Source organism: Schistocerca americana, chromosome X (genome assembly GCF_021461395.2).
Source record: "Schistocerca americana isolate TAMUIC-IGC-003095 chromosome X, iqSchAmer2.1, whole genome shotgun sequence".
Taxonomy (NCBI): Eukaryota; Metazoa; Arthropoda; class Insecta; order Orthoptera; family Acrididae; genus Schistocerca; species Schistocerca americana.
The window spans coordinates 115,556,383-115,579,999 of NC_060130.1; the positions used below are offsets into that span (position 1 = coordinate 115,556,383).

The following is a 23,617-nucleotide window of genomic DNA, read 5'->3' on the forward strand; positions in this document are numbered from 1 at the left end:
CGTGCTGCACAAAATACAAGCGTTTAATTGTACATGAAAAATATTCACGATAGAGAGAGATTGCGGGATGAATGCTTTCCAGGAACCATGCGGACGTCAAACCATTAGAATTAATACGAGGGTAATCCCAAAAGTAAGGTCTCCTATTTTAATTGTATTTTACAGCACTGAGGATGGTCACTAAGCGACCGAAAATCGATTTTGCGGATAATAAAACAAAAAATACGACCAATGCTGTTTCTCCTTCCAATTATATCCATTATCTGGTCGTGGTGCACAGAACACTCCATGGAGTCGCCAATCAAGATAATTTTGATTTTTTTTCATCAAAACAGACGGAAAGTCCTATTTTAGTTTCGTTGATTCAGAATAAAGAACGATAGTCAGGCTTCAAATACCGACTGTAAAACCTTCTTTGATGATACGTGTATCAACCTTCTACAAGATATGATTCTATGGTTCGATGAGCTCTAGCATGGAAAGTCAGACCTGTCACGTTGGCCACAGAATGTAGACCTTGAAAATACCTAAATTTTCGGAAATAGTGTGCTCAAACTGTGGTAAGTACCTGTGCATTCAAATTTGTGGTGGCTGACAGTCATGTTGGTATCCCACCGCTGTCTAGGTCGTCTCCAGACACCTATTGGCTGGTCGTGGGGCCACGGTCAAAGCTGGACTCATCACTAAAAACAATACCATTCCAGTCAATGAGATCTTAGGGCGGAAACTTGTCTGGAAACGCACCGGACAGAGGTGGGATACCAAACTGACTGTCGCCCGACAACCAGGAGTGATGATCTCGGGTGCCATTTCTATCCATAGCAGAACCCCTCTGGTTGTCATCCGCGCCACCCTTACTGCCCAGCAGTACGTCGACGATATTCTACGCCTCGTTTCGATGCGCTTCTTCACAAGCCATCCTGCGCTTAAATTTCAGCAAGATAATACCAACCCGCACACGGCGAGAGTTTCTACTGCTTGTCTTCGTGCTTAATAAATCCGCCCTTGCACCCCCAATCGAGGACGTGTGGAGCATTATGGGCAGGCTCCTCCAAGCAAATCGGGATTTTGACGATCTAAAGGGCAGTTGCACCGAATTTGGCACGATGTCCGTCAGGACGACATCCAACAACTGTCAATTAATTTCAAACCGAATAACTACTTGCTTAAGGGCCACAGGTGGACCAACGCATTGAACTGCTCAGTTTGTGAAGCTCTTTCTATTGAATTAATCATACAACTTTTCTGAAATTGTAATAGTTTATCCATACATTTACATCTCAGTTACTGATTTCCGTCCCATTAGATGAATTCCTTCATGGTTCGTCGTTCTTTTGTCTGAGTATGTTGTAGTGTTGGTGTAAATGGTCATTGCGTACTGGATTATTTTACCATAATACATAAGATGTTTAATCTTTCACCTTCGAAATGTCACTTTTCTTTGCTTTATTGGCTTACACTTTCCTTGAAACAGTTAGCATGTTTGAGGTTATGGGTGGAAAGGCGAGACTACTGGATTTGTAACATAGGTGCGGCAAACAGATGGCCCCTGGGGAAAGTGTTAGCGTCTTGTAGTTCTTGTGTTCTCACTATAGCTTTCGCTGTCCATCCAGTATGTTTATTTCATAAAATTTGCGTCTGCATTGTGAGAACAGTGAAAAAAGCGACTTGTTAAACGGCTTTCGCCGTGCCACCTTTACCGAGAAAAGGCGCAGAAACCATTTCAATGCAGACGCCGGGCGGACAGCGGCGAATTGGCTTCTGGAATGTCCGAGTGCATTTTAGTGGCTCGCTGCTTAGTGTAGGAGTGGACGATAGACGAACCCGGAAAAATTTTGATGCCCTATCGCAAGCAGATGCCTACTTACCCCCGATACCTGGAGGAATTTCGAAATGATTGGCTGGATACTTCAGTGGTTTCTCTAAATCTGCTACACTTTTGTAGGTTTCACTCGGCATCGATCTATAGTAACGAACGTGTACGCTCAGCAGAGATACAGCTGTTTTGTCGCAATTATAGAGCTACATGGAAGAACAGTTTCTCTCTCTCTCTCTCTCTCTCTCTCTCTCTCTCTCTCTCTCTCTCTCTCTCTCTCTCTCCAATCTCCTCTCCAGAAGGTTGAGCTTAGTACTTCCAGCGAATTCTCTGTATGGCTGGAAATTACAAATCGTTATACAGACACTGTATCTCCTTGTTCAATCGCTGCGTAACCTCCACCCCATTCTCGTTGCTTGTTGTGAATTAACAAGACATTTTATGGGAATACTACAGGTGGATTGTAAATCCCATGCCGCAGGAATTGCTTTCCATGAATTATTCTAGTCGAATTACAACTCGATACCTACGGCACTAGAAGCGAGAGCAAGGAAGGAAGGGGGGGGGAGAGATTTAACGTCCTGTCGGGAGAAGGAAAGTAAGAGATTAGCCAATCTGTTTGGGAATCGGTTTACCGATAGAGTTGTTTGCGACTTCTCTCACTACACGGATGTTCGTATTGAATTATAAATGTCTTCTTGTAAATAAATTTGTTTAGTCCACCTGCTTATCACCGAACTTCAGCTGTATGAATGAAGCCAGATAGATGTCCACGTCTACATCTTCCTGGGGCAGTTCTCAAGTACATATCGGTTTGCCCCTTAGTCGGATGAAATTTGGACACACATTCATGACTCGCATCTTGTAAGTATATTACACGAAATTCGGAATGCACATGGAACATCCCTCGTGGAAAAACGAAAATAGTATCTCGTTTTCGGAGCGCGCTAGGAATTTATACTGCAACTGACGAAAAAGACTGTGTGCCATTGCATCTCTTGACAGAGGACTTCATTTGCAGTTTTTGGGGCCGAGTGGTGGCTAACTATATATAGTGTGTGTTTTGGTGCGCGCTGGGCGTATCGACGGCGAGAGCCCCCCGCCGTCCTGCTGGGTAGGGTGAACGAACGGAACGCCGCGTCGCGCCGCGCCGCTTCCAGGTGGAAGGGTGGAGAAGGGAAGGGAAGGGAAGCAGTCTATATAAGCGCGCGGGAGGCGGCAGGCGCGCAGTTGCTCGCTACTAGGCGTCATGGCGGTGTACGCGGCATATCGACATATCGAGCTCGACAACGTGGGCTACGGCAAAAAAAGGTGAGGCTGCAAGCATGCGCTAGTCAGAAAATTTACATAGTCTGACTGCGCGAAATACCGCTAGCGACACTAGTGTTAATTCCCTTTTGCATTTCTTATATTCCGCCCCCCTCCCTCCAACAAAGATACGTGGGAGGCTTCGCACTTCAAATTATCCTGCAACACCTTTAGGAAAAATTTAATTAGTCCACCAAAATACTAAAACTTAAGTGCTCACGATGGACGTCTCTTGTCCTACGCTGAATTCCTCGTCATAAGAAAAAGAAAAATTGCTGACTATTGTCTAGTGGTACGTATGTAACACTACAATATTGTTAATAGTTTCTCGCTGTGTTGTGCCTAAATTTTTGTCTCCGTTAAATCCAGAGTATAAGCCTAATTTTTTCTCTAGTGATTACTCTTTTTAGACAGGTGTTCATTGTGTGATTTGTTCATCGAGAAAAACTGGAGAAATCATTTCCGGACAGTTATTTTCAGATAAAAGTGTTGGTTTCTGTCGCTATTATATATTCGAAACGCTGGTTGAAACAGCATATGCTTCATTTTTATGTCGGGTATTATTGTCGCAGTGTGTGTTGGGGGAGTGGGGGGGCAGAATGGGGTGCGCTGCGACGCGTGGTTGGCGCTTTTGAGTGCAGCAGGCGAGGGGTCCCAGCAGACTGTCTGTTCCTATTCTGTTTTGACTTCCGCGCCAGAACCGGAACAGCCCCTGTTCACCACCACCACCACCACCGCAAACTTGACGGGACTTTCGTCCACTGAAATGTTGAAGGATCGCTCTGGGCCGGATGCGTAGGGTTCATTATTAAGGCGTCGAATGTCACTCTACTGTTCTAAATATTTTTCCTCTCTTTAGTGAATTCCGTTCAAATGACTGGATTTTAGTTAGGAGAGTGCAGAATTTAACTGCTTCCACAGAAAGCGGATTATTTAAATTTTCTGTTACTGTAATCAAATTCCCGGGTTCGATTCCGGGCGGGGTCAGGGATTTTATCTGCCTCGTGATGACTGGGTGTTGTGTGATGTCCTTCGATTAGTTAGATTTAAGTAGTTCTAAGTTCTAGGGGACTGATGACCATAGATGTTAAGTCCCGTAGTGCTCAGAGCCATTTGAACCATTTTTGTAATCAAAAAACACGCGAAATTTGCGTAGCCTATCGCATTTGACAATGCAAGTAGTCACACAGTTTGTGTACACCTATCTTCAGCGCATTTCTCGTGTGTTTTAGATTGGTGCAGTGAGTGGAAGTGGCAACGGTCCGAAAAGAAATAACAAACGGGCACAGCGGATGTGTCGCGTTATGCGTGTTCTGCGTTGACCCTAATGCGTTTTCGTGCGTGTGGTTGTTTTTATTGCATGTGCCTCGTGCTAAACTTTACCAATATAATGGTCTCATATTAAGGCAAGTTATCCCATCCCTGTTTCTACATTTGGTCGCTAAGAATTTGCGATTTTTAGACGACATGTTTATTAAGCCACGTCATTCTCATGGACGTTGACTTGGCTCCGTTGAGGAATTTTTAGTATGAAGGGCTAAAGAAACAATATTTACACGTTTTGTCGGCTTCGACCAAGTTTACGCATCGGTTGTTCAAAAGAATGGTATAAAGAAGATTGTAGTTTGCAGACGATGGAGCTACAGATAGTACGATTTGAACTTTTTTTGTCTGTACATAGGGATTTTCAGGAACACCGTGTAAGCCCGGTCGTCGTGTAGTTGTGCTGTGGAAACGCTAACGCGAAGTACGGACTAATATTCTGAGCGTTTGTACATTATTGTTAAGTCGGTGATCCTAAATGCCCACAACATAAATGTTTTTTTAAACGTGTTTTACTGAGTCAAAGTGGTTCTTGATTAAATGCGAAGTTCTTAACCCATGGTTATGATACTCAAACGCTTGTAACTGAATACTTCTGACCTGTCGCGCGAAAGAAAACGGTCGATGTACAAATGCACAACTCCACCTTGGTTCAGTATAGCCCCACAGATATCCATAAATAGCTGGATGACTGTTTCAGACAGAAAAGACGATTCACCTCTATGTATAACGTCACCATGTGGTATTAACGCTAAATTTCAGGTTGGTTTAGTTAGTTCTACATTTAAGTGGCACAAAAAATTGTAATGTTTCCAGCACTAAAATGGCGATACTGTTTAGTTTGTCTGTGTCGAATCGTGGTGGTTTCGCTTTGATAACGCACTCGTACGTATTTGCTGAAAATAATCAATCATGCGTCTGTACTGTGTTCATTGGAACCTACACATAATACTAACGAGAAACTTAAATTACTACTTGAAAACTTATCTGGGGAGACTCTATTCATAAAGTTCGAATGATACGTAAGAGGAGGTATAGAACTATTAAATAACCTGTAATTTTCATACATAGTTTTACGTCTCATTGGTGCTTGCTCTTAGATAAGACTACTTCACCAGGCTACTGTGGATCTCCTCAAACTTTGGAACGCTAAAGATAGACTTTCCACTCTGCAATACGAATAGATCCTAAGAAGCATAATATATGCTATCTGATGAAAAGTATATGGACACTAAAATGAGATGTGTCTACCCTTCGCCTTTATGCCAGCGTGAACTCTTCTGGGGACACTGTCAGTGAGGTGTCTGAATAAGTCTTCGATCCAGACTATATGCCAATCAGGTTCCTTGCAGAGTATGCTGATGCAGTAGCTTCATAGTTAACAATTGTAAACAATCGCTTGCTTGACGAAAGATCCACACTCAAAGACTGGAAAGTTGAACAAGTCACACCAATATTCAAGAAAGGTGGTAGGAGTAATCCACTAAATTACAGGCCCGTATCATAAACGGCGACATGCAGCAGGATTTTGGAGCATATATTGTGTTCGAACATAATTAATTACATCGAAGAGAAAAGTCAATTGACACACGGTTAACACGGATTTAGAAAACATCCTTCTTGTGAAACACAACTAGCTCTTGACTCACACGAAGTGTTGAGTGCTATTGACAAAGGATTTCAAATTGATTCCGTATTTCTAGATTTCCAGAAGGCTTTTGACACTGTACCACACAAGCGACTTGTAGTGAAATTACATGCTTATTGAATGCCGCCTCAGTTATGTGACTGGATTCGTGTATTCCTGACAGAGAGGTCACAGTTCGTGGTAACTGGCGGAAAGTCATAGAGTAAAACAGGAGTGATTTCAGGCGTTCCCCAAGGTAGTGTTACAGGCCCTCTTATGTTCCTTATGTACAACGTATATAAACGATTTATGAGACAACCTGAGCAGCGGTGTTAAGTTGTTTACTAGATGGTGAACGACAGCATCATCAGCAAAGTCATCAGAAGATAAAAACAAATTGCAAAACGATTTAGAAAAGATATGTGGGATGCGGCAATTGGCGCTTCACCCTAAATAATGAAAAGTGAGAGCTCATCCATGTGAGTGCTAAAAGGAAATCCGTTAAACTTAGATTACACGATAAATCAGTCAAATCTGAAGGCCATAAATTCAATTAAATTCCAAGGAATTATAATTACGAACAACTTAAATTGGAAAGAACACGCAGAAAATATTGCGGAGAAGTCAAACCAAAGACTTCGTTTTACTGGTGGAACACTTAGAAAATGCAACAGATCTACTAATAAGGCTGCCTACACGACGCTTGTTGGCCCTCTTTTGGAGTACTGCTGCGCGGTCTGGGATCCTTACCATATAGGATTAACGGAACAAATCGAGAAAGTTCAAAGAAGAGCAGCGCATTTTGTATTATCGCGAAATAAGGGAGTGTGTGTGTCACTGACGTGATACAGGAGTTGAGTTGGTTTATCGTTGCGATGGAACGTTCTCAAGAAATTTCAATCACCAATTTTCTCCTCCGAATGCGAAAAATATTTTGTTTACTCCAACCTACATAGGGAGACATGATCATTATAATAAAGTAAGGGAAATCAGAGCTCGCACGGAAAGCTATAGGTGCTCGTTTTTTCCGCACGCTATTCGACAGTGAAATAATAGAGAATTATTGTGAAGGTAGTTCGATGAACCTTCTGCCAGGCACTTAAGTGCGATTTGCGGAGTGTCTAAGTAGACGTAGAATGACAGCCCATTCTTCCTCAAGACCCAAAACCAGAGAAGATAGTTATGTAGGACGCTGGTGCCTGGAACGAAGTCTTAAGTTCTACCTCGATCCAAAGGTGTTCTGTTGGGTTCAGGTCAGGACTCTGAACAGGTCATGCCAGTCGATTACAGAAAGGCTACTGTCCACAAACCATTGCCTCACAGATGCTGCGTTTACAGGGTGCATTTTCATGTTGATACAATGAATCATCTTCTAACTGTTCCTCTACTGTGCGCAGTGCGGTAAAATGTGTTCCGCATTTTAAGCGCCGTAAGGGGACCACAACCTAACCACGAAAAACACCTACCCTGCCGTGACGCCACGTCCTCCTCCTCCGTACTTCACCTTTAGCTAAGTGTCGCATAACATTGACTACGTAAACGTATGGCTAACGAGGAGCTGGCCGAACATTATATCCTATTCTTTTTAACTTTCTGCGCAGAGTCATTGTGCTAGCTGGAGTGCTAGTAGCATTTTGGAACTGATGAGTGATTTCTTGTGCTGATTCCGTATCGTATTTTTATAACCACCCGCCATAGTGCTCGTCGCTCCTTTTCGGTCAGTAAGAGGTCTGTCTAATTGAGGTTTAGTTGCGGTTGTTGGTTTGCGTTTCCACTTCATAATCATCAGCAGGCGACTTGTGCGGCTTTAGAAGGGATGAAATGTTTCTGTTTGATTTGTTATTCAGATGACATTAAAGGACGTGGTATAAGTTCGATATTACTGACCTTTCATGGCTGACGCACCCTGCTGTTAGTGCTTCTCCACTGACAACATACTACTTTCCGCTTCCTTTTGTACAGACTGGTCCACCTCATGACATCCAGTGGCCAGTTCCGCATTACATGTCCTCCGGATACTTTTCGTAATATAGTGTCAAGTTCATGTTTCAAGCAACCGGTGCACAACATAACTGTCGATGATGATGGCAAGATTACATTACTGGTAGGAGCAATGATTATTACCTAAGCACTACGTACTGATTTAGTTTTAACAATAAATGTAGCAGAGAAGTCATGTTTTCGCCAAATAAGATCAGTGCATACTTTCAATCCCTGCTGCTTAGCTAATGCCGATTTGCTGACAAAGTATATAACTAAGGGTCACATTCTACAAAATACCTTTGCTATAGACATAAAGTGGTTTGTAGGACCTGTCGATTTCCTTTGCGGACGTTGCCCTCCCTCTTTTAAGGATCAGCTCCACATGGCCGCAACCTGCTTTGTATTCATACTGTTCATAGAATGCGCTAATAAATTTTACTAAGTCAGAGAAAATCTTGTAATCTCATTTCGACAAGGTCCTGCCTTGCTGGTTCATAGGAAATTTCGCTGAAACTTGTTTCTTGTCCTTCGTTCCAGTTTAGAAGCCACTTACTAGTGTTTAACGAATAGAACGTTGGGTTGCGGCAGTGTTTGCTCTGAAACAGCAATACATGGCTAAAGTGGTAGATGTGTAGACAGATGCTGTTGGTACTGTGACCTGTCGCCTTTACAGAGGTTGGTACTGCTAGACGGTATTACAGTAGTACACTTGTCAGACATCATCCGCAGAGAAAGGAAAAATGCTGGTTAATTTCTTACAATTTGTCAGAGATATAACGTTAACCACCTTTAGCGCTTTCCAGATGTCGCATTACATTTGTGGGTGCATGGTGACACTTCCCGGCATCGCGAATTCTACGTATGGTAAAGACGTTGGCAAATCATGTCGTGTCTCATCGTCAGTTTCGGCGTCTAGAGAAGTGTTTCGCCGCCTGACAAATTGTAAAAGTCAGAACAGAAAAGGCTATCTTCAGCTTCGTCGCATTAAGTGTAATTTCGTCTCTGAGCCTGTAAAATTGTTCGCGGTTTACTTCTCATTAACATTCTCTGATGCCACATCACCGCAATTTACCGTTAAAGGTGACTACCATATAATCAGAATGAAACTAAATGCAATTGTTATGGGCTTGATTTGCGATGATGATCTTGGTAACTCATAGTAAGTCCTGATGAATCGCTCAGAATATCTCTGCTTAAAATAACCATCACGACTAGGTGTGACTACAAAGACTGCGCATCAGTTCGTTTACTTCAATGTCTGTACGATATATTTTTGTAGAAAGTACCTTTAGTAACTTGTATTAAAAGATAGCAGAATTCCTCGACATAGTCAGTTTATTGCGTCTGGCTTGAAGTATTACTACTCAGATAGGTTCTATGGAAAGTGTTAGGTTCTGGTAATAAAGTACACACTGCACATACTTGCTACAACAACTGGCTAGTAGATTTTGTTTTACTCATTAATCGTGATTGCAACTTGCTGGATGTACTTTCCACTTTCGTACTGACATTTTCAGAAACTAACCTAATGACATTGCTACAAGATTGTGACTCTTTAAGGCCGTAGCGTTTCTCCCAGATGATTCATAGCATTTTTCAAATAGACTTGTTACGCTATCAATCAAGACAATACTAAATATCTTTCGATCTATTTTTATGGGCGCTAATGTGTGTTGTTTTTAGAATTGGAATTTTTTCAGGTGATGGTGGTGATCGGTTATCAGAGCCCGTACAAATTCCCAATCCTTACACTGCCCTGTCTCCCCATTTTCCCGAATAATAATGAAATGACGACACAATACTCAGTCCCCCAGGAGGAGAAAAATCCCCGACCTGGCCGAGAATCGAACCGTGATCCAGAGGCAGCAACGCTAACCACTAGACAACGAGTTGCGGGCAGTTTTTCAGAGAATAAACGCAACGCGGTAGACATTAAGGCGTGTTCGTTGCCAAGACTGAATACATTGACTAGCCGGTCTTCACGTCCCTCTTCCATTACGGTGCAGGGTGGGTGGGTGGCGCGTCACGCAAGGTAGGGGAGAGTGGTAACAAGCACGGGGAGCGTTTCCGTCTCTCACGGAATGGATCGAAGTACAGACACCATTGTTGAGCTCGGAAGTAATTCGGCGTGTAACGTCTGTAAAATTCTGAAACTACTGATGAATTGTCGAACAAAAAATCTCGAACAATGCGCGCCATGAAATGTATGATACAGTAGTTAAACTTCAAACCACAGTAATATTATGATGTGGAACTTCTGGTGATCAGCATGTTTCACACAGAACCAAATTCCCCCAACAAAATATTATGCTAACATCTTTGTAGCAGCTACATTTGGGCTGCAGAGACTCCACGTGGATGATATTTTAGATGTTACATTGGTAATTTCTTTCCTGCAGAAGAAGGTGCAGTTTTTCGTTTGGGCACATTAACATGGCAGATGCAAAACAAGTTGTTTTTGAATTGCTGGTGTTCTTGGTAATAAGAGGGCGTGGGGAGGGGGGACATACACATTAAGCCTTTTCATCTGGATATTTCATCTCTTGAGCTTCTAGCTAATACTAGCTTAATATTGCCGTGAAGCATTCAGACTTGCAAAAGTTTATTTTTGGCGCATTTACTTGATTTTTCTTCCTTATTTGGGAGGTAGATCTTAGCACTAAGCCATTTTCTAATGAGATGACGATTATTGTGCGATGTCTCTTTTTAATATCACAGCTGTCTGTTTTGACTGATGTCCTAATTGTGGATGTTTGCATCAATAATAGAATACCATGATTTGATTTATTTTTAGAAATGTTTGTTCATTTGGCAGTCATAATTAATGCAATGTATTATTTCCGTGACACTTTGTTAACAAGTAATTGCGTGTTTAAATACATGCACGATCAAACTGACAGCTGTGGCACCACATGTGACTGAACTTGCAGTAACTCATAATACAGTGGCATGACAGTAATAAGAACTGAAGCCAGTTGTCTCATCAGCTAATATCAGTAACAGTTGGGTGACGTTGTTCAATGGCTTAATAAAAATCTGTAGTTTTAACTGACAGAGGGATATGGAGCAACTGATAATAGTAGTATTGTCCTTGACACTGGGGAATCGTATAGGTTTTGGATTCCAAACTTAATTGAAACTACCTGTAAAATGCAGCAGCAGATGGCTTAGCTACCAAATTTGGCAGAAGTGGTACAGCTGAACACACTGCTTCAACAAGTGATGCCCTACTCATCCCTGTGATGCAGTATCATACAGCTGAAAAATTTGCCATTTTATCTGCATTCCTATATGCTTCAATAGTGTAATATTCCAGGTCAGTGAAACCTCCAGGTGGTGAATGCCATGATCTCTTTGGAGCAGATTGTAAAGGATCACCAGGTCACCTGAGGCAAGTACAATGCTTATGAAAATAATGCTGGAAACACTATCATAAGATTTGTTAGAATGTTTTTACTATCTAAAAATGAATCCTTTGGCTTTTCTTTGCAGTTGGTGATAGATTTTATAAACATATTACTTGTGAAAAGGGTCAAACTGTAGTTCAGCAGGTCCTCCTCACTTTGTTCATTAGTCCAGCATATTTTGACACTTTCCTCGTATGGCTTTCTATAAGATAGTGTGATCAAAAAATCTTTAAAATGTTAAGATTGTCATTACAATGGAAAATTTATTTGTGTTTTGAGGCAGTGGAATGTCATACTTGGATCATAATAAGGGGGAAAAAAACTGGTGACAGTGTTGTTGAAGGAGGATTCTGTTGGGAGTTTCATGTGAAACATTTATGGTTGTAGCTAAGCATAGCTGGAGTGGAAACACAGCAACAGTAAGAAGTATCATTTGCTGTTTTCCCAAGTTGTGATGGTATCTGTACATCCTATATTTAGTTACTTTTAATGTTGTTCATTGCCTGGCACAAAACTTTAAATGGCATGTCCTTTAAGCTGCTTAGAATTGACCGACTATAAACTGGGTTTTTATACAGTGGTGCTGTGTATGTGATTCCATTGACAGTGAGGTCAAACGAGAGAGATGGAGCCTGAAGCATGGCATCTGTATGTGAACTAATAGCTTAAAATAGCACTAAGGTATTTGAAAAGTTTAGGCTGCTGATTCATCCTTTAGATGGAATTCTGACATGCCGTATTTCATGACACATGGTAAGATTTGGATTTTGGTTCAGTATGTGGGTTAAAGATCTGGTAATAAAGAGCTTTGGTCGACCACCTACTTTCTACACCTAGGCTTAACCTGGCAGTGACATCTGAGTAACACTCCACAACTGTGTGTAAGCTTTTAAGAGTGTACAGACAGGTATTATTAAGCAATGAAGGATTTAAACTAAATTTAAAGGTGTGCTTAAGTGTGAAGTCATTTGTATGACATAATTCATTTTATTGCTTCTACTACAGTGTAAAATTGAAACTGCTGTTTGTTAAAATTCAGCAGTTTCAGTTATTAATGGATTCCGTATCCTTTTGCGTGTTCAGATAAATCAAAATATTTGAATTAAAGTGTTAAGAGAAATCATGGCTCTATTTTATTTCTAGTGCATTGAAGCAATTTTCCTTTAGATGCAGAAGTAATTATGTTGTGTGTAGTCTGAAATTTTCATTCATGTCTGTTATGTCATTGCAGGGTACTGAAACCACCAGGTGGAGGATCAAGTGATATTTTTGGGACTGCACCTGTGGATCAGAGCCCCAAACGCCGCACCAATTATATGCAGTCATCATTATTCGTTGAACCAGAATCTGTTAATACTACACCTGCTCGTGTAAAGTCTGGTAATGATACCCACAATAGATTATTTGGTGAAGTGACCACGAAACCTGTTACTCCATATTCATTGAAATCTAAATCTAACCTTGGCTTTGGTGATGAGCTGGATAACACCCCTGCTGCTAATGGCAAGAACATATACTCTCCCAGAGGTGAGTGGCTGTCTCAAAATTGCATCTGTTTCTATGGCATCTATCAGGGACCTTAAGCATTTTTGCCAGTGACAATTAGAAGCCAGATTCTTGCTACTAGCGACTGTGAACAATAAATATTGGTCCAGTTTTGTGATGAATATTGTCAAAACAATTGAAAACTGTAGAGAAAAATCTAGTTTTCTCTCTGAACAGTTTGAGATAGTGTTTTGGAGCGATTGTTCTCACCTTTAGTTAACAGATGCAGTTTGAGACAACATTATGTAATGTTCAAAAGAATTTAAAGTTCCTGCATATCTCTTGATTCTGCAAAGGATATCAATGTAAGTGACATGCATGCATTATTTTGGCACAGGTATCTGGTATGAAAGCATGTTTCCAGTTCTTGCCCAATTCCTCCTAAGGGTGCTTAATGTTTGTTAAGTACATTTTCTTCTTCTCTTTAATAATTGCCACTTACGGTGGTGGACATGATTCCTGGAAAGTTGTAGACATCTAGCTGTTCAGTTATGGTTTATAGGGAATTATTTTTCATGTTTTTAATAAAGGAATTACAAAAGTACAAAGTCCGCATACTAACTATGTATGAGTAATTACATGAAAAATTTTGTGGATTGTGAGCATTCAGAGGTTCGAGTGTTAGAGAAATGGAGACTGTTTGTTTTTACTAGCCAGAAAGATTTATGTCTATGCAGACACAGACTCCAAGCTGGTCCCTTATTTTTCACAGGCAATGCTTTTACTGATAAAGCTGAGTGTAACTCGTGATCTGCCTGCAAGCTTAACTTTTGCTAGTGCACTTCTTCTACATTCTAGACACAAAATTGAAACTGTGGTTCTGGGTCACAAACTGAATAGCTCAGTCAGTAAGAACATAGCCATGAAGGCAAGGCCAAGTGCTGGTCCAGTGCACAGTTTTGACCTATCAGGGAGTTTAACAAGAATATCTCACTGTAAAGTGAAGGATTAATTCTGGAAGAAGATAGAATTGCAGTTGAAACTCAGTGTTGTAAATAGTAAAATTTTTTTCTCGGCTTTGATGTGAATGAGTTTCTAGAATCATTCTTACCAAAAAAAGTGTAGAACTCAACATGTTTGGTTTGACAATGAGCTTGTTGCTGGAAAGGGGGGGGGGGGTGTTTACAGTGTGCTAAATTCTGAAATCTTCCCAGATTGTGCTTGTAAAATTTCACAAGCAAAAGCAGTCACATTTAGTGTTAATATTAGTCATCTATGAAGTATATTATAAATCTGAATATACTTCATGAGAATGGTGCAGTTTATTGAGACTTGTATTCAGACACCTGGGAAATACTTGGCAATGTTGATGGAGGAAAACACTGTGTGTGTGTGTGTGTGTGTGTGTGTGTGTGTGTGTGTGTGTGTGTAAAGAGAGAGAGAGAGAGAGAGAGAGAGAGAGAGAGAGAGAGAGAGAGAGAGAGAAGGGGTGGCGGGGGGGGGTGGGCTGGGGGGTGGATTTCATTGTAAGTCTTTGAAGAAAGTTATTTGCAGTTCTTTGAAAACTATATATTTCCTTCTGAAGCTTTATTCTCTACTAGAGTTGTTTTGTGCAGTCACCTTACTTTCCTTCTGCCCACCCCTTTGTTTGAAATAACTGTTCTTGCCTGCTTTATAAATACTGTGTCAGTGTACTTCATTGTGGGCTGTGATCTATGGCATGTTTGGTGTGGCATGTTCTGCGTTTTCAGCAGAAGTCCGTCGTAACCCTGTTACTGGTGATGGTATTGAGAGTGCAGATGGACTTAACAGAAATGTACGGAGGAGGATAAATAAATTTCTTGGTATGTTGTATAACATAGTAGTGTTTTTGGATTAGCAATCTGCCTGCTGTGTGACTGTAGGTAGTACTTTGGGTCATAGAGCTTTCACACATCTCAACATAGCAAAACAGTCAGGGCAGTAGATAAATATATTTGTATAACTACTGCATAGTTCTACAAAACAGACTGCTAAATACGGGAAACGTATGTGTAAATTAGTCTCAATTTTAGTTCATATCATTGTAGTGTCTTACTTTATTTTGATGTTCAAAATAGTGTTGTTCATATGCAGTGTTGCACAGTACTAAATATTTTTCAGAAATAGATCCTTCTTAGAATCTTATAGAATAGATCATTAACGACTGCAGTATATTTTTCTAGACTGTGTTACTTGGAAAGTATTGTGTTCAATTCAGACTCCAAACTGCTCATGCACTTCTGTATGCCTTACATTCAGTAGTTATTTTAGTTGACCACATGCTTTTCCTTTCAGGTGAGTGCATGCTTTATATAGTACTAGTAAATTTGTAGAGCACAAATTGCATGATTACTATGAAAGAGAGAAGTGCATATCCAGATAATGGCTTGATGGCATGGTAATTTCACTGCAGTCACACATTGCTATATCATTATTTAGCAATTACCAGGTTTGACCATGAGATTCACCAACTCATTCCATATGGTGTGACATCTTCAAGTTGCTGGTTAAATATTTTGTAAATCACATTCACAATAAAGGTTTTAGTATGGGAGGAGTCAACTGTAAAACAGTTTCATGCTTGAATAAATATTATTACTTGCTGGCCACTTACACATGTCTAACTACTCCAATATAAGAACTTGTTCACACTTTTGGAACGTGGAAAGAAAATAGATATTAATCTAAATTAAGTGCATGTCTGCTGCTGTTGATAGTTGTATTTCTGTGAGGAGGTTATCAGAATGTCTTATAGCTTTCTACTTCATGCCATTGTGGGCTCAATTTGTGACACAGTATAGTAGTGTAGCTCATATTTCCTCCTAGTATTGTACTTTTTAACATAATTTTTCTCAAGCTATATAGTTAGCTGATTTTAGTGGAGCTAATATAGTATGAACCTATAATTATTTCCAGTTTCTTGTTTAAGTTATTGAAAGATTGTCGTTGGTGAACAGTAACATAATGTAAATTCTGTGTACAGAATCTACACTTCAACAAAAAGTGTAGATGTATTCCCCCCCCCCCCCCCCCTCCCCCCAAAGTATAATACTGTTGTTCCCTGATGAATTAAAATATACCAAATGCATTGTAGTTCGCTATTATCTTTTCGCAAAAGTATCTAAAAATAATGTTTCTAGCAGCTTTATTTGGACCACTTCCTCTTTCAATTTCAGTCACTCTATACTTGTGACAAATTTTAACTCTTTATCTGGTGACTTATTTCTTGCTGGTATGTTATGTTCTTCACTGACCTTTGTAGTGAGGGAGATTATTAACTATGGTCTTTCAAACTTTGAAGAATATCTGTTGGTGGCAAGTAGTTGAATACATCCATAAAAATATCATTAATGATTTTTCTCTGTAGATGTATCTGTGGTTTAACAGTAAGCACTTCCATCAATTGGAGGTGCAAAAAGCCGCCTCTGTTTGCAACTACAGATAAAAAAGTAGTCCACATGTGGCCAGAAGAGCAGCATGATCAAACATTGTGTAGAGCCTGACTCCCGTAGCATGTCTCTTCGTCTTCCATGTACGAGAGTTCTTAATTGTCAGAAGTATAAACTTGCTTCTGTCTTCCTTCCAGTAAAATTCTCCAATATCTTTCCAGAATATTCCTTTCTGAGAAAACTATGTTACAATAATCCACTATGTAATTGAAAGTATCTGGACACCCATTAGTGGACATTAATACAGGGTCTGTCCGCCCTTTGCCTTTGACAGCATGAACTCTGCTGGGGACACTTCCAGTGAGGTGTCTAAAAGTCTGTGGAGGTATGGCAGCCAATTGTTTCTCCAGAGCTGAAACCAGAGAACATAGCTCCAGACTCAAGCATCCAACATCACTAAGTTGACATTCCAACAGTCCCAAAGACGTTGCCTTGGGTTCAGATTTGGACTCAGGGCTGACAATTCCATTTAAGAAGTCACTTATCCACAAACCATTACCTTGGTGATACTGTTTTATGAGAAGTTATATTGTCATGATGATACACTCGTTGCCTCGGAACTGTTTCTCTACTACACAAAGCACACAAAGATGTAAAATGTGATCATATCCATCTGCATTTAGCATTTCCTTGAGTTCAATAAGGGGACCACACCCCAAACTGCCCTAACACTGAAAAATACCCTCTACTGTTCCTCTCCTCCACCTCCCTTTCACTGTATGGGGGGTAAAAGTTTTCCAGACATTCACCAAACCACTCCTCCATCGAGTTGCACTGGATATGATGCGTTTCGTCACTCCAAGTCACTTCTTTCCAGTCACCCACTGTCCAGTATCGCCAATTTACAATGCATCAATTCAGACTGATATGAGAAATGTGTGGTTTATAAAGAGCTGACTGACCATTGTACCCCCATTATTTTCAATTCCTTTTGCACAGTCATTCTGCTAAGTGGACTGCTCGTAGAACTTCAGAACTCAAATGGTTCCTTGACTGATTTTGTGTGATTTGTTACAGCCACCCTCCTTAATGCTTTAAGGACTCTGTCCATCAGTGCAGGACGTTTTGCCTGGTCTTGGTTTAACTATGATTATTCCTTCACATATCCACCATAGTCACATCACCAACAGTTGACTTTGGCAGCTTTAGCGGGGTTAAAGTATTCTGGATGGATTTGTTACTCACGTGACATCCATACTCTAAGCGACTGAGGTCACCTGACACAACCATTCTACTATTTTTGCTACTGCATTGACAACACAGTACCCCTCACATCCTTTTATACTGGTGGGTCTGCCTGCCATGACATCTAATGGGCAATTCCGCATTACGTAGGGTCTTTGGATACTTTCGATCGCATAGTGTGTAACTGTCTCAAGATACACAAGCGCAACTATTACAACATTGGTTAGTGTTTGGTACTAGAAAGCACTTAAACTCTGGGACCGATGACCATAGCAGTCTGGTCCCTTTAATCCCACAAACCAACCAACCACTTAAACTCTCACATAACTTCGTTATCATAAGGGCAGCTTATTGTGTAAAACAGCTGTCATACAATTAACAGAAACCTATATAAATTGATCTGTAACTGATAAAAGTAATTTTTATAAGTGATTGATAAAAGTAATTTATCCCACGTTTAAGGGCAATGTCAGTTATGTTACCTCTTTCTACCCTTTGAATAATGTTATGATAGTTGTAGCCTTCCTTCTACAGCATTTGCCATTTCCCTTTATTTTCTTAATTTCTCTCTTCAGCACCTAAACAAGTAAATTGTTCTGAAGGCTAAAATTTGGTCATATTTTTCTTGTTCTGTCAGCCCCAACAGCCCTCCTAAGCTTGGGTAAGTACATTCTTCTTCAGTGTAGTTTGCAATTTTTTATTTATACCTTTCATTTTTTAAGTTTCGTTTAAGTACTCAAATATTTTTTACTTACAGTGCCTGGTATAGTAAATGGTAAATACACATGTTAGTGAATATTGTTAGTTAAGTTATACAGAAGCTCAGTAAAGTAAGAGATGTTAAGAAATTTTTTGTACACTTGAGATGTGTTGATCTGTTGGATTTTTCATCAGTTCTTATTAGATGTAATCTTCTCACAGGAGAGGGCACCACTACCAATGGCGTGAAAGAAGCATCTGTTGCAAATGGCAATGATAATGCAAATGAAACTACCAACATTAATGCCAATGTCAACAATGAAAACACTGCTGTCTCTGCTTCTGCTGCCTTGGCCCCTGCTGCCTCGGCCCCTGCTGCCTCCACTGCTACATCTTCTCCTGCACGAGCTGCCACTGCCCCACAGCGGAGCCGTGTCCCTCCGGGAGGCTTTTCTTCTGGGTTGTGGTGAAGCGATACTGTCTTGAAGTATTCCTCTTTGCGTGTGCTGAATAAAAGTCCTAATCTAACGTATTATTTCTCTATTCTTAATTTTGTATTTTAAATATTAAGTTCATATGGCAAGTATGTTTTGTTACTTATTGTCATTTTACCACACTGTGTTTTGACATACTTTAAAGGTATGACTGATATATTTATTTCATATTTGATACTTATTATTTCTATTTTATAGGATCAGTAATAAGGAAAGTATTATTTCCCTTTCATTACTTTTTCTATCACTGACTGACTTCTAATTTTTTTTTAAAAAAATGAGAAAAGTGTATTGATACTTAATTTTAAAAATAACTGAGAAGCTTTCTACTTTCAGGAGATTTTGTCATTAGTGATACAAAAAATTCTAAGCTGTAATTACACATGGAATGTCCTTCACAACTGAAGAAGTTAAGGAGAAATGTAAATTTATTGCTACAATATTTCAGAACTTAAGCATTGTTTGCTTCCAGTTGACACATGGCTATAATAGTCAGAACTGATAGGCTAATGTAAAATTTTTTATAACAGTGCCTCAAAAAATTCGTAAAAGATTGTGTTAAAGTGCCTTTTAAACCACCCAGTGGTACTGTGTATGAATTAGAAGAATTAAAGAAAAAATTTAAAAAAAAGACCTTGTGTCCTTATCTCACCCATACACTTTAGGACACTCGAGGAACTACCTCCATTTAGCAAGCTGAATGATTGAATGATATACACAGCTGCTCTTTTTTTTATTTATTAATTTTTCCCCCCATCATTAATACTTTCTTGTTTTGGAAATTAGCTATATATAATCCAACCTAATGCGGTTTAATGATGTTAAATGCATTGTATTTCACTTCTAGATGCAGGACCTTTTTTGTATCTATTGAGGAGTTACCAATTTTCGAGTCTTGATTTTTTGCTGACATAGGTTAGTGGTCTCGTTCCTCAACGCATTTGTGTTGACTATTATTTTCGTAGTGGTTTTCCACACACACACACACACACACACACACACACACACACACACACACCCTCCAGAGTCAGTAACAATTTATTGCCAGGGGCGATAAGTGATGGATAAAATTCTTGAGCTGACTGACATTCTAATCCCTCACCTTTGTATCCATGGAGCCATAAATAAAATGAAACTTTTTAAGATAATAAATTTTTTATGGCTGGTTTCCCATGCAGGGTGCATGGTAGAAAGAAAATCTGTTTACTTCATGGATTGTATAAACTTCGGTCCCGAAGGTGCAGATCGTATAATTCATATATACTTTGTTTAGGTGTTGAGGATCTCATAAGCATGTTACAGAAAAATAAATTGACCAATTAAAGATCTAATTTTACTGCTCTGTCTGTTGTGTGCTATTTCAGGTGAGGTGTACCTTTACTTGCAATGGCATGTTAACTTTGCATATGTAAAAATGAGAGAATATAATAACAGCATTGCATTTTGAAGATTTCACTTTGTTAGTTTCACATTTGATTTTGAGGGGTTCTCTGTCCAGAGGAGATCTGTCCCCATGAGTCATTCCTATTTTGCCACCCAGTACCTACATGGTGGTAGCTGCATCAGTCAATAGCAATACAATAGTAAATGAACTGATTTATTACATCTGGGAAGAGTTTCTTTTTCAGGTCAAATTTTGTAACTGGACACCATACAAGGATGTTTAAAAATATTTTGTAATGGAATGAGAGGTCCGGCATTTATCTCTGTATATCACTTGAGGAACAATGTTCAGTGTTTATTAATTTCCACATGTAATTTACCATAAGAAGATGGCAGATCCTTTTATGGCATTCCAGTGTTTTCTTTAAATCTTTAGTTGAGGACTGAAGAATATTGCTGGGTATGTCTGGTAATAATTACTACCTAAGACAGCAGTAATCTTATATAATAGGTAGGAAACTGAAAATGTAGCATCTATTTTTTGGTGAAATGTGCATCTAAACTTCTTTGGTTGTAAATGAGTAAGTGTACAAATTTAAAAGGTTTTCATGCTACATGACTGAAGACTGAAGACTTGGTGCTTTGAAGCTGACTTTAAAAGGGGGGGGGGGGGGGGGGAGAATGATTGGGAAGCTGTTTGACTGGAATGTTTGCTTTTGCCAAAACTTAAAACATTTTTCCAAAATGGTCTTTGCTCATTTTCTTCTTTTGGCTGTATTCAAGCTTTCAACAAATGTTGTTTCTGTTGAGAAGAAGCAGCAGCATTTTCCCTCCAGTGAACAGTGTGGCTCTCTGATTTATGCAGTTTCTCGGTATTATTTTTCTTTCTGCATCCGATTCAATAACCACAAAATCAGCAGAATTTATTTTTGAGCTATAGTTGTAATTCATAGCCGTGCGACCTGTATTTGATAATGCTGCAGACAGAACTGAGAAGGCACTTAGAACCAAAAATAACTCCCAGTCCATGTTATGGGAATTCTTGGTGCGGTCAAAGTATTTTGACAGGTTTTATTTTCTGGTTTGCTATAGTGCTGAATGAGGATACTAAGTCTTTGTCAGCTGTGAACATGAACAAACTAGTATTATCAAAATAATAAAAGAATACTAAGAAGTGCACAATGCAAAGTATTTGGCAATGGCTCTAGTATAATTGCTTGCTGGTATTGGCAATGTTGTGAATGAGGTAGTTGAGGCCCAACCTCTACCGGTATTTGACTGACACACACACACACACACACACACACACACACACACACACACACACACACACACACACAGCCTAAAACAGCCATGTTAGTGTCCAAACGCTACCAACTTTTGATCTTTAGCTAATATTTCTTTGTTGTAAGACAATGGGTCCCACTACTGTCCTGTAGTGCATTACATGCTGTGTATCTTCTAGTGGCCACAATTGGTGTGGCACGAGAGCATTGAGTCTACTGATAAGGTATTGCATTTGTGCATTTATTTTACATACACTTTCTTATGCACATTACTTACCAAATTGGGCTTCTCCAGATGGTGTGCCACAACAGTAACCGAAAACAAATTACATTTTCAATATTTGTATACAGAAAATAAGTCTATTTCAGACTATCTCTGTTACAATAGTTAATCTGGCTACAGTTGAGTAATTTTCCCTTTTGAATTTTGAGGCAATATTTGCATCTTAATTTGCATTTATTGAAAATGGAAATTTTTCAGGTCTCCTGTGATAGGTAAGGCATGTAAGATTGTATAACACATTACCCAGGCAGACTGCAGTGGTACTGAATTCAGAGCCATACTGTTGCCATGATAAAATACACAGGCCAACGAATTTTTGTATATGTATATACTCCATTTTGATAGCTGGTCTTTATAGATTTTTATGAGCTGAATCCAAATCTAGCCTTAGTTTTTTTTTGTATCACCCATAATTTCCGAGCAATATGTTTTTTATTATATAGTATAAAAATCCTATGCTATATGGTAAACGGGAAAATTAATGAAATGCTTTGTTACAACATAAGCATGGTTTCTATTTACAGTAAGCTACTTAAAACAATGATACATGTTAATAGAGGTTTCACTTGTCAGCTGGAATTGGTTTGTATTTTCTTTCTCTTTTTTCATTGAAGCTTCTTCTGTAGCTTTTTCTACGATGATTCACTTGCTGAACTATTTAGTGAAGTGACCAACAGTAGTCCCCCCATCATGTTACTGTTCCAGTGGCCTCGGTAGTGTTTACCATCACTTTAATGTCCTGGTGAAAACGCTCTCTTTGCTTCTCACTAACATCTCCCATATTGTCTGGGAAGTAATCAAGGTGACTGTTCAAAAAGTGAACTTTCAGGCCTATTAAACATCCTAAAATTTTAAACTTCTTTAGCATTGTAGCTATAACAGAAACACATTCTGGGCCTTTTTATGTCCTAAGAACTTTGTAACAACTTGCTTGAATGATAAACATCAAACATCAATTTTCTGTCAGATCCGACAAAGATGCCTTCTTTTAGTTTAGCTTCTGAAAGGTGTGGAAACGTTTGGCAAAGATACTTTAAAACGTGGTCCATATTTAAGCAAAGCCTTTACAAACTGTTTCATTACGAATAACTTTATATGTAGAGGTGGTAGGCGTAAGTTTTTCGGATCTACAAGGTTTTTACGTAGAATGTTCTTCTCACCAGGTTTTAAAGACTCCCTCACAGGCCAGTTCTTTCTGCACCAGTGTTGATCCCTAGCCCTACTGTCCCATTCACACAAGAAACATGGAAATTTGGTAAAGCCACCTTGCTGACCAAGGAGCATGCATGTTACTTTTAGATTGCCACATACCATCCATGAGCGGAATAGTCTTTTTTATTTAGCACTATTTCTAGGTTTTCATAGCTTTCTTTCATATCTACAGAATGTCCAACAGGTATAGATGCATACATTGTGTAATAAAATGGCCTTTAAACTACTTTTGGATGAATCAATAAACAGCCTCCAGTCTCCCTTTTTGTATTCAATACCAGACTCATTCATCAGACTGGGAATGTCTGAGCAGCACACACAATCACCTTCTTGTTGAAAAAACTTGGAAAATTGCTGCTCTCTCTTTCTATACATGTATATGCTGGTTCCAACTGCCAATAAGTTCTTTTCTTTGAATCTAGAGCCAAGCAGTTCAGCTTTTTCTTTCATTAAGCCCAGACCCTTAACCAAATCGTTAAGCCCTGCCTGAGTAAACAATTTCGGCTCTAGACTTTGTTTTACAGTGGAATTCATAATCATCTGGTGGTTCAGGAACCAGAAAATCTACACCATGCCCTACTGGTTGGATTGCGGGTGGAAGGTTAGGGTAGCTTACTACATTCTTGTTTTTTGAATTATAACCGTTAATATCATCA

General features: G+C 39.5%; 1 protein-coding gene across 1 annotated transcript in view; it reads left to right on the forward strand.

The window, feature by feature from the left end:
- Window positions 1–18,835, forward strand: part of LOC124556812 (microtubule-associated protein Jupiter) — a 44,953-nt gene extending 26,118 nt beyond the window's left edge. Inside the window, exons 2-5 of the mRNA XM_047130828.1 lie at window positions 11,374–11,448; window positions 12,696–12,991; window positions 14,701–14,793; window positions 18,526–18,835. Coding sequence (XP_046986784.1) covers window positions 11,374–11,448; window positions 12,696–12,991; window positions 14,701–14,793; window positions 18,526–18,773 — 712 coding nt within the window. The 3' untranslated portion in view covers window positions 18,774–18,835. The remainder of the gene's footprint in view (window positions 1–11,373; window positions 11,449–12,695; window positions 12,992–14,700; window positions 14,794–18,525) is intronic.
- Window positions 18,836–23,617: the final 4,782 nt, after the last annotated feature.